The following is a 15,671-nucleotide window of genomic DNA, read 5'->3' as shown; positions in this document are numbered from 1 at the left end:
TTATATATTAAAATCTCTGATGTGATACTACACCTAAAATTTTCTTTTTATCACTTCTGTGACAACTCCCTTTGCATCTGAGTCTTAAACTTCTGTATGAGAAAGTTCTGTTTTTCTTGGTGACATGTATGTATCTATGCTTCGTGTTGTTTTGTATATTCTGTTGTTGTGAAATGCAGCAATAATTAGCCAAGCACTGGCTTCTGCTGGGCAAGACCTTTAAACAGGGTTTGAAGAATATTAGACAAATACCTTTTCCATAATAAGCAATACCCCTTTCTGAATGTTAGAAGGAAATGTTTCATCAGGAATACATTTTGTATGGACTTACTGTAAGTAGTTTTTAGTTCACTGTAGTCAGGATGAACAACTTAAAGGTACAGTCAACTTCTGATTACCAGGGCACAGTTTTGTCTGAGGTGTGGATCAGCTGTGTCACAGGTATAGAGACATGAGCTTGCTCCATTTCAGCTTATTAATTCCAATGCAGTGCTTTCTGAAAGTGTCTATGCTATTTCCACAGCCAGATGTGATCCAGAAGGAGTTTTAGCTCATTTGTGGGAAGCCATGCAAAGCTTAATAAGGTCTGAGCACCAGAGCTGTCTATGCATGGCATCAGCAGCATGTCCTGAAATGGGGTAAAAACTGACAGTCGCAGGGAGAAGTGACAGGAAAGACATTTGAGTGCTTCTGCAGAAAACCAGCTCAGCTCACAGTAGGCTCAGTAGTTCAGGCTTTGCGAGGTTTAGAGGGGCTCTGTGCATGGCCTCTTACATGTCCGTTCGCTCTGATACTGATGGTTCCAGGTTTAGGGACAAGAGGTCTTGAGAGCCTGGATGTAGTCTATTGTGTATCATTGGGATTGCTTCTACTTTTTGGGGGGTCTAGGAGTGTTAAAGAGTTTCCAATGCATCCAAGTAACTGTAGGAGTTAACTCAGGACCAGCAAGTAGGATCAACCTCCTTTAACCAACTCGGATCCAGCAGGGTTGTGTTTAGAGCAGCTGGGGCACCTGCACTGTCCTCTGCAGTGTGTTTTGTACCTGTATAATAGTGTATCCATTTGTCTGTTGGACTGCCTTATCTCAGATTAAGAAGCGTTGACTGTATATGCTATCTGTTGTGCAATTGTTCACCTGTGTTTCTTTAATGTGAAGATTCTGGCAAAAGGCAGGAGTAATTTCTTTCGTGAGTAAACTTTTAATGAGTCCTCAATTAAAAAGCATTTTCTATTACATGCCAACCAAAAATATGAAATAGAAGGCATATAACTGTTTTGCTTTATGATCAGTAAATTAGCTACATCAGCTAACTTGTAGTCAAGACATTTATGGTGTTTTGGAGAAAAATTAACATTTCAGTTAATGTGTATTTTTTTTACAAGTAAATTTAGAAGATACTGAAATTAGTTCATTTCAAGGAAAAAAATATATTAGAAATTCTGTTGCTTACTTCCCTAGGATGTTGATGCTACAAACCCAAATTATGAAATTATGTGTATGATAAGAGATTTCAGGGGAAGTTTGGATTATACACCACTGACAGCTGCAGATCCTGTAAGTACCCCACTGATGTGGAAATTTTTTATCCTTCTGAATTTTGCTCTGTGTTTCCAATTTATTAATATACTTCTGTCTGTAAACATCAAAAATAAGTACTTTCATATATATATTTGTATTCTTTATAAAATGGGTTTGGTTTTTTCAGTCATTTTTTATGTCATTTACATATCTTTTGACTATAAAATAATACAAACATGTATTAAGTAGTCAGTCAGCCTCTATAATGTAGATTTTCCTGGGATGCTAAGGGATGTGCACACAAAACCATTAAGCTTATCTGAAAAACCTTGTTGAGTATAAAGATTAATATTTGATCTTTGAAGGTCATGAGGACCTTTGATTTGCAGAGAAGTCAGAGGATGTTACGGATGCACGACTAACCAAATGCAACAGGTGTTAAAACTCAGATTTATTCTTCAGCAAAAGTTAGTTAGAAGTCCGGTAACATTTTATAAAACCACAGGCTCAATGATGTAAAGAGAATTAATACTACACGGCTGACCTAAGAATCCCCAGGATTTAAAGTGATGGCTCCAAAACGCGCGTATCACTCACCTAAAAGCTGAGGGCTCTCTCCCTCGAGGAGTTACCTCGGGCGGTGCCCCGACCCGAGGGGGAGTCCCCGACTGCAGACCCGCTGCTCCGAGGAGGACTGCCAACGTGTCCTCCGGCGGGACCCCGTTTATATCCCTGTCGAATCTGACCTGTGGTCATTTAATTCTATTGGCCAGGAGGGTCACCTCGGTGTACCTGGCGCATCTCGACTGGCCAGTTCAAATTTCAACCTCCAGCCTCCAGGGTTTCCTTCCCCTTCTCCCTTCCTGGAGAAGTTTTGTTTCCTGCTGGCAGGATGGGGGGGGCGGGATGTACTGCCACAGAGGAGCAGAATCCTTAAATGATGAAGATTATCAGATCTGTGTGGAAATCATAGAATCATAGAATGGTTTGCATTGGAAGGGACCTTAAAGATCTGTCTAGTTCCAACCCCCTTGCCATGGGCTGGGACACCTTCCACTGGACCAGGTTGCTCAAAGCCCCATCCAACCTGGCCTTGAACACTTCCAGGGATGGGGCATCCACAACTTCTCTGGGCAACCTGCTCCAGTGCCTCACCACCCTCACAGTAAAGAATTTCTTCCTTACATCTAATCTAAATCTACCCTCTTTCAGTTTAAATCCATTACCCCTCATTCTATCACTACACTCCCTGATAAAGAGTCCCTCCCCGTCTTTCCTGTAGGCCCCCTTTAGATACTGGAAGGCTGCTATAAGATCTCCCTGGAGCCTTCTCTTCTCTAGGGTAAACAACCCCAACTCTCTCAGCCTGTCCTCATAGGGAAGGTGCTCCAGCCCCCTGATCATCTTCGTGGCCCTCCTCTGGACCCACTCGAGCAGGTCCATGTCTTTCTTATGCTGGGGGCCCCAGAGCTGGACGCAGTACTCCAGGTGGGGTCTCACAAGAGCAGAGTAGAGGGGGAGAATCACCTCCCTTGACCTGCTAGCCACACTTCTTTTGATGCAGCCCAAGATGCGATTGGCTTTCTCGGTTGCGAGCACACATTGCTGTCTCAATAATATTCAGTTTTTCATCCACCAGTACCCTCAAGTCCTTCTCCACAGGGCTGCTCTCAATCCACTCATTGCCCAGCCTGTATCCATGTTTGGGATTGCCCTGACCCATGCGCAGTACCTTGCACTTGGCCTTGTTGAACTTCATGAGGTTCACACAGGCCCACCTCTCTAGCCTGTCAAGGTCCCTCTGGATGGCATTCCTTCCCTCTAGAGTATCAACCACACCACTCAGCTTGGTGTCATCCGCAAACTTGCTGAGGGTGCACTCAATCCCACTGTCCATGTCGCCAACAAAGATGCTAAATAATACTGGTCCCAATACGGACCCCTGAGGAACACCACTCGTCACTGGTCTCTACTTGGACATCAAGCCATTGACTGCAACTCTTTGAGTGTGACCATCCAGCCAATTCCTTATCCACTGAGTGGTCCATCCATCAAATCCATGCGTCTCCATTTTAGAGACAAGGATGTCGTGCGGGACAGTGTCAAACGCTTTGCACAAGTCCAGGTAGATGACATTCATTGCTCTTCCCTTATCTACCAATGCTGTAACCTCGTCGTAGAAGGCCACCACATTTGTCTGGCATGATTTGCCCTTAGTGAAGCCATGTTGGCTGTCACCAATCACCTCTGTTTCCCATGCACCCTAGCATAGTTTCCAGGAGGATCCGCTCCATGATCTTGCCAGGCACAGGGGTGAGACTGACTGGCCTGTATTTCCCCGGGTTTTCCTTTTTTCCCTTTTTAAAAATGAGGGTTATGTTTCCCCTTTTCCAGTCACTGGGAACTTCACTAGTCTGCCACAATTTTTCAAATATGGTGGACAGTGGCTTAGCCACTTCATCCGCCAGTTCCCTCAGGACCCTCAGATGCATCTCATCAGGTCCCATGGACTTGCGCACATTCAAGTTCCTTAAATGGTCTTGAACCTGATCTCCTACGGTGGGTGGTACTTCATTCTCCCAGTCCCTGCCTTTGGATTCTGTGAGTTGGGCAGCGTGGCTAGATTACTTGCTGGTGAAGACCGAGGCAAAAAAAGTCATTGAGTATCTCAGCCTTCTCTTATGTCAGTTGTAGCCAGGTCTCCTGTTTTGCTCATTGGGGGAGTACAGTTTCTTTCATCTTCCTTTGTTGTCCTAATTGCCTGAAGAAACCCTTCTTGTTATTTTTCATGTCCCTAGCCAAATTCAGCTCCGGCTGTGTCTTGGCTTTCCTGATCCCCTCCCTGCACTCCCAGGCCATATCCCTATAATCTCCCCAGGATGTGTATCCCTGCCTCCACTGCCTATGCCTTTTGTTTTTGTGTTTTAGTTTGGTTAAGAGGTCTTGACTTAGCCAAGCTGGCCTCCTGCCTTCCCTGCATGACTTCTTGCACGTCGGGATTGTGAGCTCTTGCACCCTAAGAAAAATGTCTTAAATATCTCCCAGCTCTCGTTTGCTCCTTTACTTCTGAGGGCAGTTTCCCAAGGGATCCCACACACTAGTGCCCTAAACAGCCAAAAGTTTGCCTTTCGGAGGTTTAGAGTCCTGACTACTTTTTACCTGTCCTGTACCCCTCAAGATTGAGAATTCTACCAGGACATGATCAAAGAGATTGTGACAATTTCTGTCAATAGCGTATCTACCCTGTTACAGCTGGATTTGCTTGCAAGATGTACCTGGTACTCTGCAGGATCAGATCACTGTCTACAGGGAGTTTTATTAATGTATGGTTCTCCCTTTTGGATTCTTGGTTATTGTGCAGACACAAGGGGCTTTTACACATTTGGATGACTCTCTGTCTTGGAAATTTCTGTTTGTTTAAATGATTGGTTAATTAATTCAAGAATAGAAGTAAAATATTGTATAAGTGGAATTAGGGTATAGTTCACTGAAAGATTGTTTCCTTTGTAGATTGATGAGCACAGGATATGTGTTTGTGTACGAAAACGACCACTCAATAAAAAAGGTATGGCCTTTTAAGATTTTGCAGAATTTTTTCTCTGAAAAGCTGCTTCTGATAGTAATAGTATTTGTATTAAAGAGATCTAGAAATACTGATCAAAGGTGAAACTCTGTATACTACACAATATGTGTGAGGGACACAGAAAATTCATACTTATCATAACCTGGTGTCGTGGTTTAACCCCAGCCAGCAACTAAACACCATGCAGCCGCTCACTCACTCCCCCCCACCCAGTGGGATGGGGGAGAAAATCAGGAAAAAGAAGCAAAACCCGCGCGTTGAGATAAGAACGGTTTAATAGAACAGAAAAGAAGAAACTAATAATGATAATGATAACACTAATAAAATGACAACAGTAATGATAAAAGGATTGGAATGTACAAATGATGCACAGTGCAATTGCTCACCACCCACTGACCAACACCCAGCTAGTCCCCGAGCGGCGATAACCCCCGCCCCCACTCCCCCCAGTTTATATACTAGATGTGACGTCACATGGTATGGAATACCCCGTTGGCCAGTTTGGGTCAGGTGCCCTGGCTGTGTCCTGTGCCAACTTCTTGTGCCCCTCCAGCTTTCTCGCTGGCTGGGCATGAGAAGCTGAAAAATCCTTGACTAAACGCTACTGAGCAACAACTGAAAACATCAGTGTTATCAAGGTTCTTTGCATACTGAACTCAAAACATAGCACTGTACCAGCTACTAGGAAGACAATGAACTCTATCTCAGCTGAAACCAGGACACCTGGATAAAGATGGGGAGAAAAGTAGTTTAACTGTCACCATTTTATGGATTGGGAGTTGAGGCACAGAGAGACTGTAATTTTTTCCCAAGGTCATCTAGGATGTCTTTAGTTGATCTGGGAAATAATTCTACTGTAATTTCTTCAGTATTCTTGCATTGTGTTAGGATCACCATTCTTTTAAACTATCCTTTAAGGGATCTCCTGATCAGTGAGCTACCCAATGAAAATTTTTCTACACTTTTTTTTTTTTTTTATACATGTGTATTTATACTTTCAAGTGGTCTTGAATCAGACATCAAGGGAATAATTCAGGTGCCTGAATGTTGGTGTCTTCTGACATGTAAGGTGCCCAAGGGTGTCTAAGACATCCTCGCAGGGCTAGCGGGTTACAGACAAACTGGAGACTTGTATCTCCTGGAGTTGCTGCTCAGGGCTAGGCAGGATACCCTAGGGCATATGAAATGGCACTTAACAATTATTTTTAGGTATTGGAATCACTCCCTACTGACTTCTTTTTATGTATGATTAGTATTACAACTTTTTTTCTTACTGCCTGCTGATCAGACTGGAGTCCGTATTAAAAAAAAAAAAATGTTTAGGTTTTCAACTCCAGTTAAATCCCAATCTTTCTATGAAGTTCTTTACTTTCAGCGGGAAATTAAGAACTGCAAATGCTTCTGGATTGCAGCCTGTCTGAATCCAGCAGTAAAGTAAGCTGACTTTCATTTTGAAAGATGTTTCTTTCCTTCTTTTTTTGTTATATTTTGTTTAGCTAAAGGACTCAAAGAACATCACTGACTCTGAAACAACATGGGATGCATTTATTATTTTTGTACTGTCAGAACTACACATTGAGGATTATATGGAGCATATCCAGAGGAAAATGGGAGAATTGTATGGGAAAGGGAAAGGGAAAACATATGCTGATGTCAGTATATAGTTAGTTTTCTTTTGTCTTATTTTTCCCTCCATGTTGCTGCTTCCCCTACCTTTTTTTTTCTTTATTTTTACTTTTACTGTTTTCTTATTCCCTTTATTTTTTCTTTTATTGATCTGAAAGGAATGCATAATCTCAAAAATTGGTTGATTGAAACTATTTTGCACAACCTATGTAATAAGGGCATTCAATATACAAGTCTGGTAGCAGTTCAATTTCTGTTTTAGCATTGGAGGTTATCTTTAATAAAATATGACTTAGAAATGTGATACATTTGGAGGGAAAGTTACCTTCTACCTGCACTGAAGGTGGACAAAGTGAAATTACAGTAAATGACAGCAAGTTGTCATGAGGCATGAGTTGGAATTCAAAGTGGGATTTGATTCTGTGCAAGTTGCATCTCTTGGGTATTAGTGGTTTGGAGCTATTAAAAAAATAGTTCTGAGGTGTTGGTAGGCAGATGAGTGTCTAAGTAAAAATGAGGTTGGCACTAAAGTTATTTTGCATTTTTAAGAATAAGCTATAATAAAAAGGTATTAATGAAATAATCTATGCTGGGGAGGAACCATAGAGATAATCTAGTACCCACATAATATAGTCTTCTGAGAACATGCACTTTAATTTTGAAAGTTCATAAGAAAAAATATTTCTCATGCCATGTTTTAAAATTATATAAAATTCTATAAAGTATAAAGGAATAAAAGATATTAGTGTGTAATACCCTGAAGAGAAAAAATATAGGTTTTCCTTTATTATTGCAATTACAACATGTCAAAAATATTATCTTTCCCCTTTCATGTTCTATATTTTGAAATTCTGTAAGATGTTCAAATAATTTTATAGAAATCAAGTGTACAAATCAATTTCTGTCAGTCTCACAAACACAGAATTATCACCAAAGTCTTTAGGTGTTCTCAGCACCAATCGTTCTGTGGATTGACTTTGCAGGAAGTAGATCTTCAGATTGACATTTTAAGCTTTTATTTCAGTGACATATATTTATAATTGAGAAATTATATAGTTATGTGGTGGGTTTCAGAGACACTATTTCAAATTTTCATCAGCAAGGAATACAGACTGTCATAACATAGCTGGGAGCAGGTAAATGTCTTACTCCAAACAATCGTTTAAGAAAAAACAGCTTTTGATTGCTTTAACTAAAAAGCTTTTGCTTTAAAGAGTTGACCTTTATATATATCTTTTCACCACTATTCCTTATTTTTTTCTCTGTGATTACTGCAGAATAATTGCATTTTATTTTATTGCAGTGCAGTCAAAAAATTGATCATATAGTGACTTGAATGCATATTTCTGTTGGTGTGTAATGTTATGCAATGATAACCATTGTACTGTTTGATCAGTATGTTAACTGATGAAAAGATTTCTGATTGTATAAAGCCACATCAAATTCTTGAACTGCATGCCTTAAGAAATTTTACATAGAAATGCAAGTAAGACATATTAGTGATTCTGACTGTACATGGAAAGGATCTTTATTTTTGTGCATATCATGGATTGCTGGGTTCTCTGTTTTGCTGAGTCATATCTCATACAACAATTAGCAATAAATTGTAGTGCTGTGTAGTAATTATAACCTGGGAACTCACTATTGCAATCACATCTAGATGGCTTTTGTTCATTCCCAGTGATACGAAGCATCATTAGCATTTTCAGCTTTTTCTGCTTACAAGATAATTTTTAGAAAGGATTTTACTTTAGAGAAATTCTATATTAAAGATGTATACTTTAGATTCCAGGAGGAATACACAAATGAAAATGTCTGTGTAGAATGAAAACAATTTTTTTATTATTGAAAGCTGTGAACATATGACTATAACTTTAAGGATTTAGGGAAAATAAAGACAAAATTTTAAAATGAAGCTGTAATGGTAGTGCTATCATTAATGATCTTAGTGTTTCTAATCAACTTCGTACAACCTCTCTTTACTTTCTAGCACTTGGTAGGATAGGATGACTAGACTTCCAAAATGAAATCTCTTACTTAGCAGATTACTATCTAGGTTTCAGAAACCCAAGTCCATTGCAGTGTTGCTACTTGGAGGAGCTGTGTTATCTGAGATGTTATAAGAGTGTAAACAATGAAAAAAATGTAAAAAATAGACATGTGTTGCTAAATATATATTTATTTATTTTTTATATATTTAATTTATTTTATAGAAACTTTAATGAAAGACCTTGATGTAATAACAATTCCTAGTAAAGATGTTGTGATGGTGCATGAACCAAAACAAAAGGTGGATTTAACAAGGTACCTAGAAAACCAAACTTTTCGTTTTGATTATGCCTTTGATGACACGGCTTCTAATGAAATGGTTTACAGGTATGTGTATATGCTTTTTTTTTTTGTGAATCTTTTTTCTCATGTATCTCCCATGTCAATAACTGTGGGCTTACCTTGGTCATGGACTTTACCTTTATTCTCTGTGTTATCAGATATGTATATTGCTACTTCCATTCTTTTGCCTGTTTACTTTTGTTTTAGCTCTGTTTATCCTGAATTTTTCATCTGCAATATCATCTCCACTTCTGTTGACCTCAGTCCTGCTCTCAGTCCTCCTCCAAGCCCTAGCCTTTCCAGGCTGTAGCGTGTATTGCCTCCTCAGGAGGCAAACAAATCAGGGGAGGGTGGGAAAAGGAGAGAGGGGGGGAGGGGGAGGCGGGGAGTATATTTGCTCTATTGCTGAGATACCTGAGCTAGTTTGACCATTTGAAGCAATATCTATCTAGCTGATGTAACATGGAGGTACATAGAGCTAATTTATCTTGCTCAAAATGCTGAATCTTTCTGATTTAAAAAACAACAACAAAGACACACACACGCCCTCAGCCCCAAGTTATTTGGATCTCCATTTTCTCCTTTATTCTTCTGTTTCACTTCCACAGTTGGAACAGAATAATGCACACAGCACTTTTAAAAACTTGTTTAGAAGTAGCTGTTTACCTTGTACAAGTCACAAAATGGATTAGATACAATAGCAGGCAAGGTTAGACACCATGACAGGTCATAATCTTGGTACGCAGTCTAAATATTGTGAAGATTTTTGCAAGGAATATTGATATTAGAAAGGAATTTGATGAAGATAATTTTCCTTATGCTTAGAAAGTGCTTCCCATAGCTTTAAAGAGTAGTGACAGAGAAATATCTTAATTCTTGTTTTTAATCCAACAGCTAGGAAGTGAAAGTTGGCATCATGTCCTGATTGATGTTAGACGCTAACATCCTGTCAGTGGAGAAGAGAAAATTCATAGTAAAAGAATTATTAAAAGGCCTTGAAAATGAAAACTTGTGTCTTATGCTTGATATAAGTGAGAGAAGGGTAGCAAAAGTAAAATCTTTTTAGTCTGTTAGTTTAGTCTAATGAAAGACTTCTAAACAGCAAAGCTGTGCCCTTGGAAATTTCTGTCTCTAATGATTGTCTACTGGTAGCATCTTTTCTTTCTTGATACTGAAGAGCTGTGGGAGAGTGATCTAGCTGGTGAGATGTGCCTCTTGCAATAGTTTTCCTCCTGCTTAACAACCAGTTCTTGTAATCTCCCTCCTTCCTGTTATTTGTTTTTGTGAGCATAGTGTTTAAATGTGAGGGCTAGTTTTGACATACAATGTTGTTATGTTTTTGTACTGAGTTTCTTCTGGACAATTTTTATTAGTTACATAATTAATAGTAATGTGGGAAAATATTGAAAGATGCTTGTATTCATACTGAAACAGTAAATCTCTAGTCTGTGTAACAGTACAGGCTTTTTCCTTCTCCCTCATATGGCACAATAATGATTATTATGTGAAGGATAATCTGCTTCAAGGCCTTTTGTAATAACACACTTAAGAGGAAGATAGGTATCGTCATCTGCTCTCTCACCAGAACTATCAGGGTCACAGTGGGAAAAAAACCAAGTATGACAAGTTACTCCAGTTTTCTTCAGTATGCTAAAATTACTTTATTTCTGTACTGAAAAACATTCTTGAGAAATGTACTATTCTTATTATTTTTATTATTATTTTTCTTAAGCTGTATTTTAAGTATTTTTGAATCCATAAGCTGCAACACTAAGTTGCAAGTTTTCTTTAGTATTAAAAAAATGCACTAGTGTGAATGGGTATACCTTTTGAATTTCAAAGGAGAATCAGAGTTTATATTTCTGAAGGATCAAGATTGCAAATAAAGGTTCTACTAGAAGGAAAGTTGGACTGTTTTGGTGTGGTACCGTTTGGAATTGTATAATGCTTTACAAAAACTTTTCTAGATATGTTTGTATTTTGCCTTATTTTAAAATATGTATAATTAAGTCCCTTTTTTATAAATCAGCAAAAGAAATAATTTCAAACTCAATTAAACAGATATAATGGAATGTGCTGCTTAGGTGGATAGGTTTCTTGAAATTTATATTTTAAATATAAAAAACAAACACTGAAATATAGGAATATCCTCTTGAGGACAAAAGAAGTGTATGTTTGGAAGAAGCAAAAAAGAAAGACTAAGGCTGATGAGGAATCATCTGGTACATTTTTGATGAAAATTGATGATTCATTTAAACTTAGGTTTTTGCATAACCCTTGGTTGCTGAATGGCTTGGTCTTGCCCATATTATTTTTGTAAGTGATCTTGTGTTTGTTCCAAAGTGGAATGAAAGGAGGTTGTAACACCTCAGTGTTTCTGTAAACAAACATTCTTGTTTCTGTCACTAAAAATACTTTATGTGTAAACACCTGGAAAAAGTTTAGAAAGAGAGACTGTTGCAGAGACACTCTTACGTCCATCACCTAGTGGAGGTAACCCTCCATAAGGTTACCCTTTGCTTTTTGAGCTTTTAATGAAGTAATGGTGATAAGCAGCTGAAGTAGGAGCAATAACTCTACATATTTTAAAGTAAAAATTAATTCTCTAAAATAGAAAAATGATACTTTGGAGAATATTTTTGACACATCAAATAATACTTAAGGGATAACTGGATTTTTCCATTCTGATGAGCTTGGGTATACGTTTTCTTGATCCTTTTCTCAGTGTAACTGTGTTCTCAAAATATTAAGATGTGCAATGTTGTTTTGGCCACCTGTCTTCTAAACTTAATCTTGGAAGCTGATTTAGGGAAAAAAAAACCAAAGCAAAACTAAAGTGGAATTTTTTGTATTGGCAAAATCTAAGTATTTATCTGCTGCACTGTCCTACTTCCGTATCTTCTAATGCTGTCTTCTTTAGGGAGCTCCAAACTCCATGTAGTAAGCTGTGCCATGTTGCATCATTAAAACAAGGAGGGTTTTTTTCTCAGGGTTCAAAGGAGGATAATATTGTTGTAAAATTAATGGGAGACACCTTGTAGCATTTGTTTAATTGTTTAGGATATTTTAATGCCTTAGAGCTGATAGCCTCTTTAGTTCAGGAATTAATGTGGAGATGTCCTTTGGCTTCTCAAAGTACAGAACCAGTTTTGTCACTTCTGGCCTTAAAATTTATAGTGTCCTTGTGGTAGTGTGGCATCTTAAAGTAATTAAGTTTCTTAAGTATTTTTGTTTTTTTGCATTTAAGGTTTACGGCTCAACCGTTAGTGGAGACCATATTTGAAAGGGGAATGGCCACTTGTTTTGCATATGGACAAACAGGTAGTGGAAAAACCCATGTAAGTATTTCTTCTACGTGTCAGCAGTACACTTCTTTTTATGTATGATACATTTCAATAAATTCTAATAAGTAACAAACATGTAAGTTACAGTTCTGTGATCTTTATAGTGTATTTTTGGTCTTTTTTGTTTTGTTTTTTTAATTTAGACTATGGGTGGTGACTTTTTAGGAAGGAACCAAGATTGTTCTAAAGGAATATATACACTTGCAGGTGAGACTTTATTGTTCTGTTGGCTTTTTGCAAATTAGTTGAGATCAATACATTTATGTACAAACATAAGGGTCTATATATTTTGCATTACAGTGGAGCTTTGGTAACATAAAAAATAGTTCCTAGGTGTGTAGTCTTTACACAGTAAAGTATATATATAACTTCAAAAACACAAGAAATATAACTGATGATTAATTGGGTTTACAATTTTGGGGTCTTCACATCTTCCAATGTAATGTGGCAGTTTAAACTTCAGTGTTTTTTTACTTGATTGACTGATTCCATCTGTTACACTTGCAAAATATGACAGATACTGTAAAATAGACTGTTATGCATTAATGAGTCTTCACTAAATGAAAATACATAACTAGATTTCTTTTTGTTTTGGAAATGTATTCACAGCTCGAGATGTCTTTTTAATGCTAAAGAAGCCAAATTATAATAAGTTAGAACTTCAAGTATATGCAACATTTTTTGAGATCTACAGTGGTAAGGTAAGTGATCTTTTTCTGAGGAAGATAGAATTTCTCTTTCACAAACAAGATTGTGAGCTTGTCACATAAATTTTTTTTTTCCTTTTTGTACTGAAAGCTTTATTTCAAATAATTCTTTGCACTTCCTTTCCAATCATGTTTATGCATGGAATGCTTTGCATATTTTGATACGAGATTTGAAGCAAAAATGTCTTTTAAAGCTCCTCTTCAACTGTTCTGTTTCCCCCCGCCTAAGGTTTTTGACTTGTTGAACAAGAAGACAAAATTAAGAGTGTTAGAAGATGGTAAACAGCAAGTCCAGGTGGTGGGATTACAGGAACGGGAAGTCAAATGTGTTGAAGATGTTCTTAAGCTTACTGAAATAGGCAACAGCTGCAGGTATCTCCCATAGCTTCCACCAATTTTTCATTGTAAATTAAAGAATCAAAACAAGATTTTTTTTGTGTCTCTTCATAGCGATGGCTTTTTAATATGCAGTGGTATTTTTTATAATGTTGGCTGCAAGTAAGGAATCTGACTATCTTTTGAATAAAGATAGATTAGAGTTTCTCTCCTAGAGAGAAATACAAACTGATTTTTCTACAGGATGTGAATTGCATGCATTATATAACCAGTTTACTGACTTAAATTCACATAATTTATAATCTGGAATACTGCCAGATTCTTCAGTTCTAAAAGACCTTGATATGTAATGACAGAAGTTAAGTATAAAATTTTTATTTTTTGTTAAGGTCCAGCTTTATTGTTTTTAAAATTAGCCTTGTGCATAGACTGCTGCCTGATCAGATAAAAATGCCACATGTAGCATTTTACATGTAAGCTCTCTGATAGTCTGAAATCTTTGGAGATCTGATTATTCTTGCTTTTAAGAGGGAAGTAAAATGTTACTAATCTTCCATTTCTGTTTGAAGAATTGGAAAAATAGGTATAATTATACTATGTACATCAAATTATTAGGGTAAATATAGGACTCTGCCCTGAAAAAACTAATGTTCTGAGGGTAGTGTGTTTAACATGTATGGTCTTTCGCCTGTTCATATGTCCTTCCTTTCTTTCCTTTTGTTAAAGGACATCTGGCCAGACATCTGCAAATGCACACTCATCTCGAAGCCATGCAGTGTTTCAGATTATTCTCAGAAGGAAAGGGAAATTGCATGGTAAATTTTCTCTGATTGATTTGGCTGGCAATGAAAGAGGAGCAGATACTTTCAGTGCTGATAGGCAGACACGACTGGAAGGTGCGGAAATTAACAAGAGCCTTTTAGCGCTCAAGGTAACTGAAATGTTTCCATTGCCTTTGAGCAGGTGGAGGCCTTCTACATATAATAGCAATGACTATTAAAACGAGTGTTTTTGCAGGCTTTGCTTGTCTACATTGTCTACTGATGTGACAGGTGAAATAAATAACGTATTGATTTTTCCTTTAAATGCCTGAAGAAACACTTGGTAATTACCAAGTAGAAACACTCCAGAAACATTGTGCTATCAACTTTCATGTAGTTTAAAAAAAAAAAAAACAACCAAAAAACCAGTAGTTGAATTTGAACACTTTTCTGATATACACCTAAAATGGGAGGAGAGATTACTTACTTTGGTACTCAAGGTCTGAAATACTAACTGGAAATATTCTTACTGATCTCAGTATGTTTTTTTTTAAGAAAAGATAAAAAATAAAGTTACCTTTATGACAGATTTATTTACCACTGTTAATTAATTAACTAAAGAAGAAAACAACACAACAGCACTATATCCAGAAAGAATTAACAAATCAATTAAAATAACCCTTGAAAGTTGGAATCCATTTTTAACTACTCTTTATAGAAAATTATCTGATATAATCACTTTGCAGATTTTCATACATTAATCCAGAACACATCAAAAGAACTAAGAAATATTATTTAAATATTCAAATGCTTTTTTTGTTTGTTTTATAATGCTCGAAAGAGGTTCAGTCTAAATAGGGAAAGTAATTTTTTTGGTCTCAGTTGGGGAAACAGTAGTTTTGAATGGCCCAGAACTTATCTCTGTTGTTGGTTAGCTTTGCTTAGGTTTACTCCTCTCTGCACCAGCACTGTGGTTTTATATAAAGAATCTAAACCCCAAAATCACTGTGCTTACTTTTTTATCCCAGTATAAACTTGGGAGAAGACTTGTATCAGACTCTAAGCAGATCTCACAAAACACCACAAAACTGTAACGTGTCATTACAAAATTGTATGTCATGTTGAAAAATTGGAAGGAGCAGTTCCAAAACTGGCCTGTTTTGATTTAGTATCAAAATAAATAATGCAGACAGCATTGTGTTGATGTTATCACTTATTTCCAAATGTAATTGAATAAAGCTGTTTTGTTTTTGTTTTAGTTTACTTGCTGATTTTCTGCTGACTAGTGCCTTCAGTGCAATACCCATACAACATACTTAGTTCATTTTCATACAACTTGTCTTTTTAATTATAGTGAAAAGCTCTGCTGCTGCTGTACTGGTGGTTGTGATCTAAATTATATGGGGAAGGGGAAATAAAAATAAGTGGAGGTCTTGCAGAGGTCTAAACAGCAGTACAAGAAGA

The 15,671-nt window shown here is 37.3% G+C and overlaps 1 protein-coding gene and 1 long non-coding RNA gene across 5 annotated transcripts in view; one reads left to right on the top strand and one right to left on the bottom strand.

Moving 5' to 3' along the window:
* Nucleotides 1-15,671, bottom strand: part of LOC138683551 (uncharacterized) — a 312,573-nt gene that overhangs the window by 207,122 nt on the left and 89,780 nt on the right. The window lies entirely within an intron of this gene.
* Nucleotides 1-15,671, top strand: part of LOC138683280 (kinesin-like protein KIF2A) — an 87,513-nt gene that overhangs the window by 38,564 nt on the left and 33,278 nt on the right. For all 4 annotated transcript variants that reach the window (XM_069774876.1, XM_069774877.1, XM_069774875.1 and 1 more), the window contains 8 exons: nt 1,460-1,555; nt 5,030-5,084; nt 8,942-9,104; nt 12,307-12,397; nt 12,547-12,610; nt 13,013-13,104; nt 13,340-13,482; nt 14,173-14,377. In XM_069774876.1, the coding sequence (XP_069630977.1) occupies nt 1,460-1,555; nt 5,030-5,084; nt 8,942-9,104; nt 12,307-12,397; nt 12,547-12,610; nt 13,013-13,104; nt 13,340-13,482; nt 14,173-14,377 (909 nt within the window). The remainder of the gene's footprint in view (nt 1-1,459; nt 1,556-5,029; nt 5,085-8,941; nt 9,105-12,306; nt 12,398-12,546; nt 12,611-13,012; nt 13,105-13,339; nt 13,483-14,172; nt 14,378-15,671) is intronic.

This window comes from Haliaeetus albicilla, chromosome W (genome assembly GCF_947461875.1).
Source record: "Haliaeetus albicilla chromosome W, bHalAlb1.1, whole genome shotgun sequence".
In the NCBI taxonomy this organism is placed as follows: domain Eukaryota; kingdom Metazoa; phylum Chordata; class Aves; order Accipitriformes; family Accipitridae; genus Haliaeetus; species Haliaeetus albicilla.
Note: the sequence above shows the minus strand (reverse complement) of the source record. Positions and strands in the feature narration are given on the sequence as shown.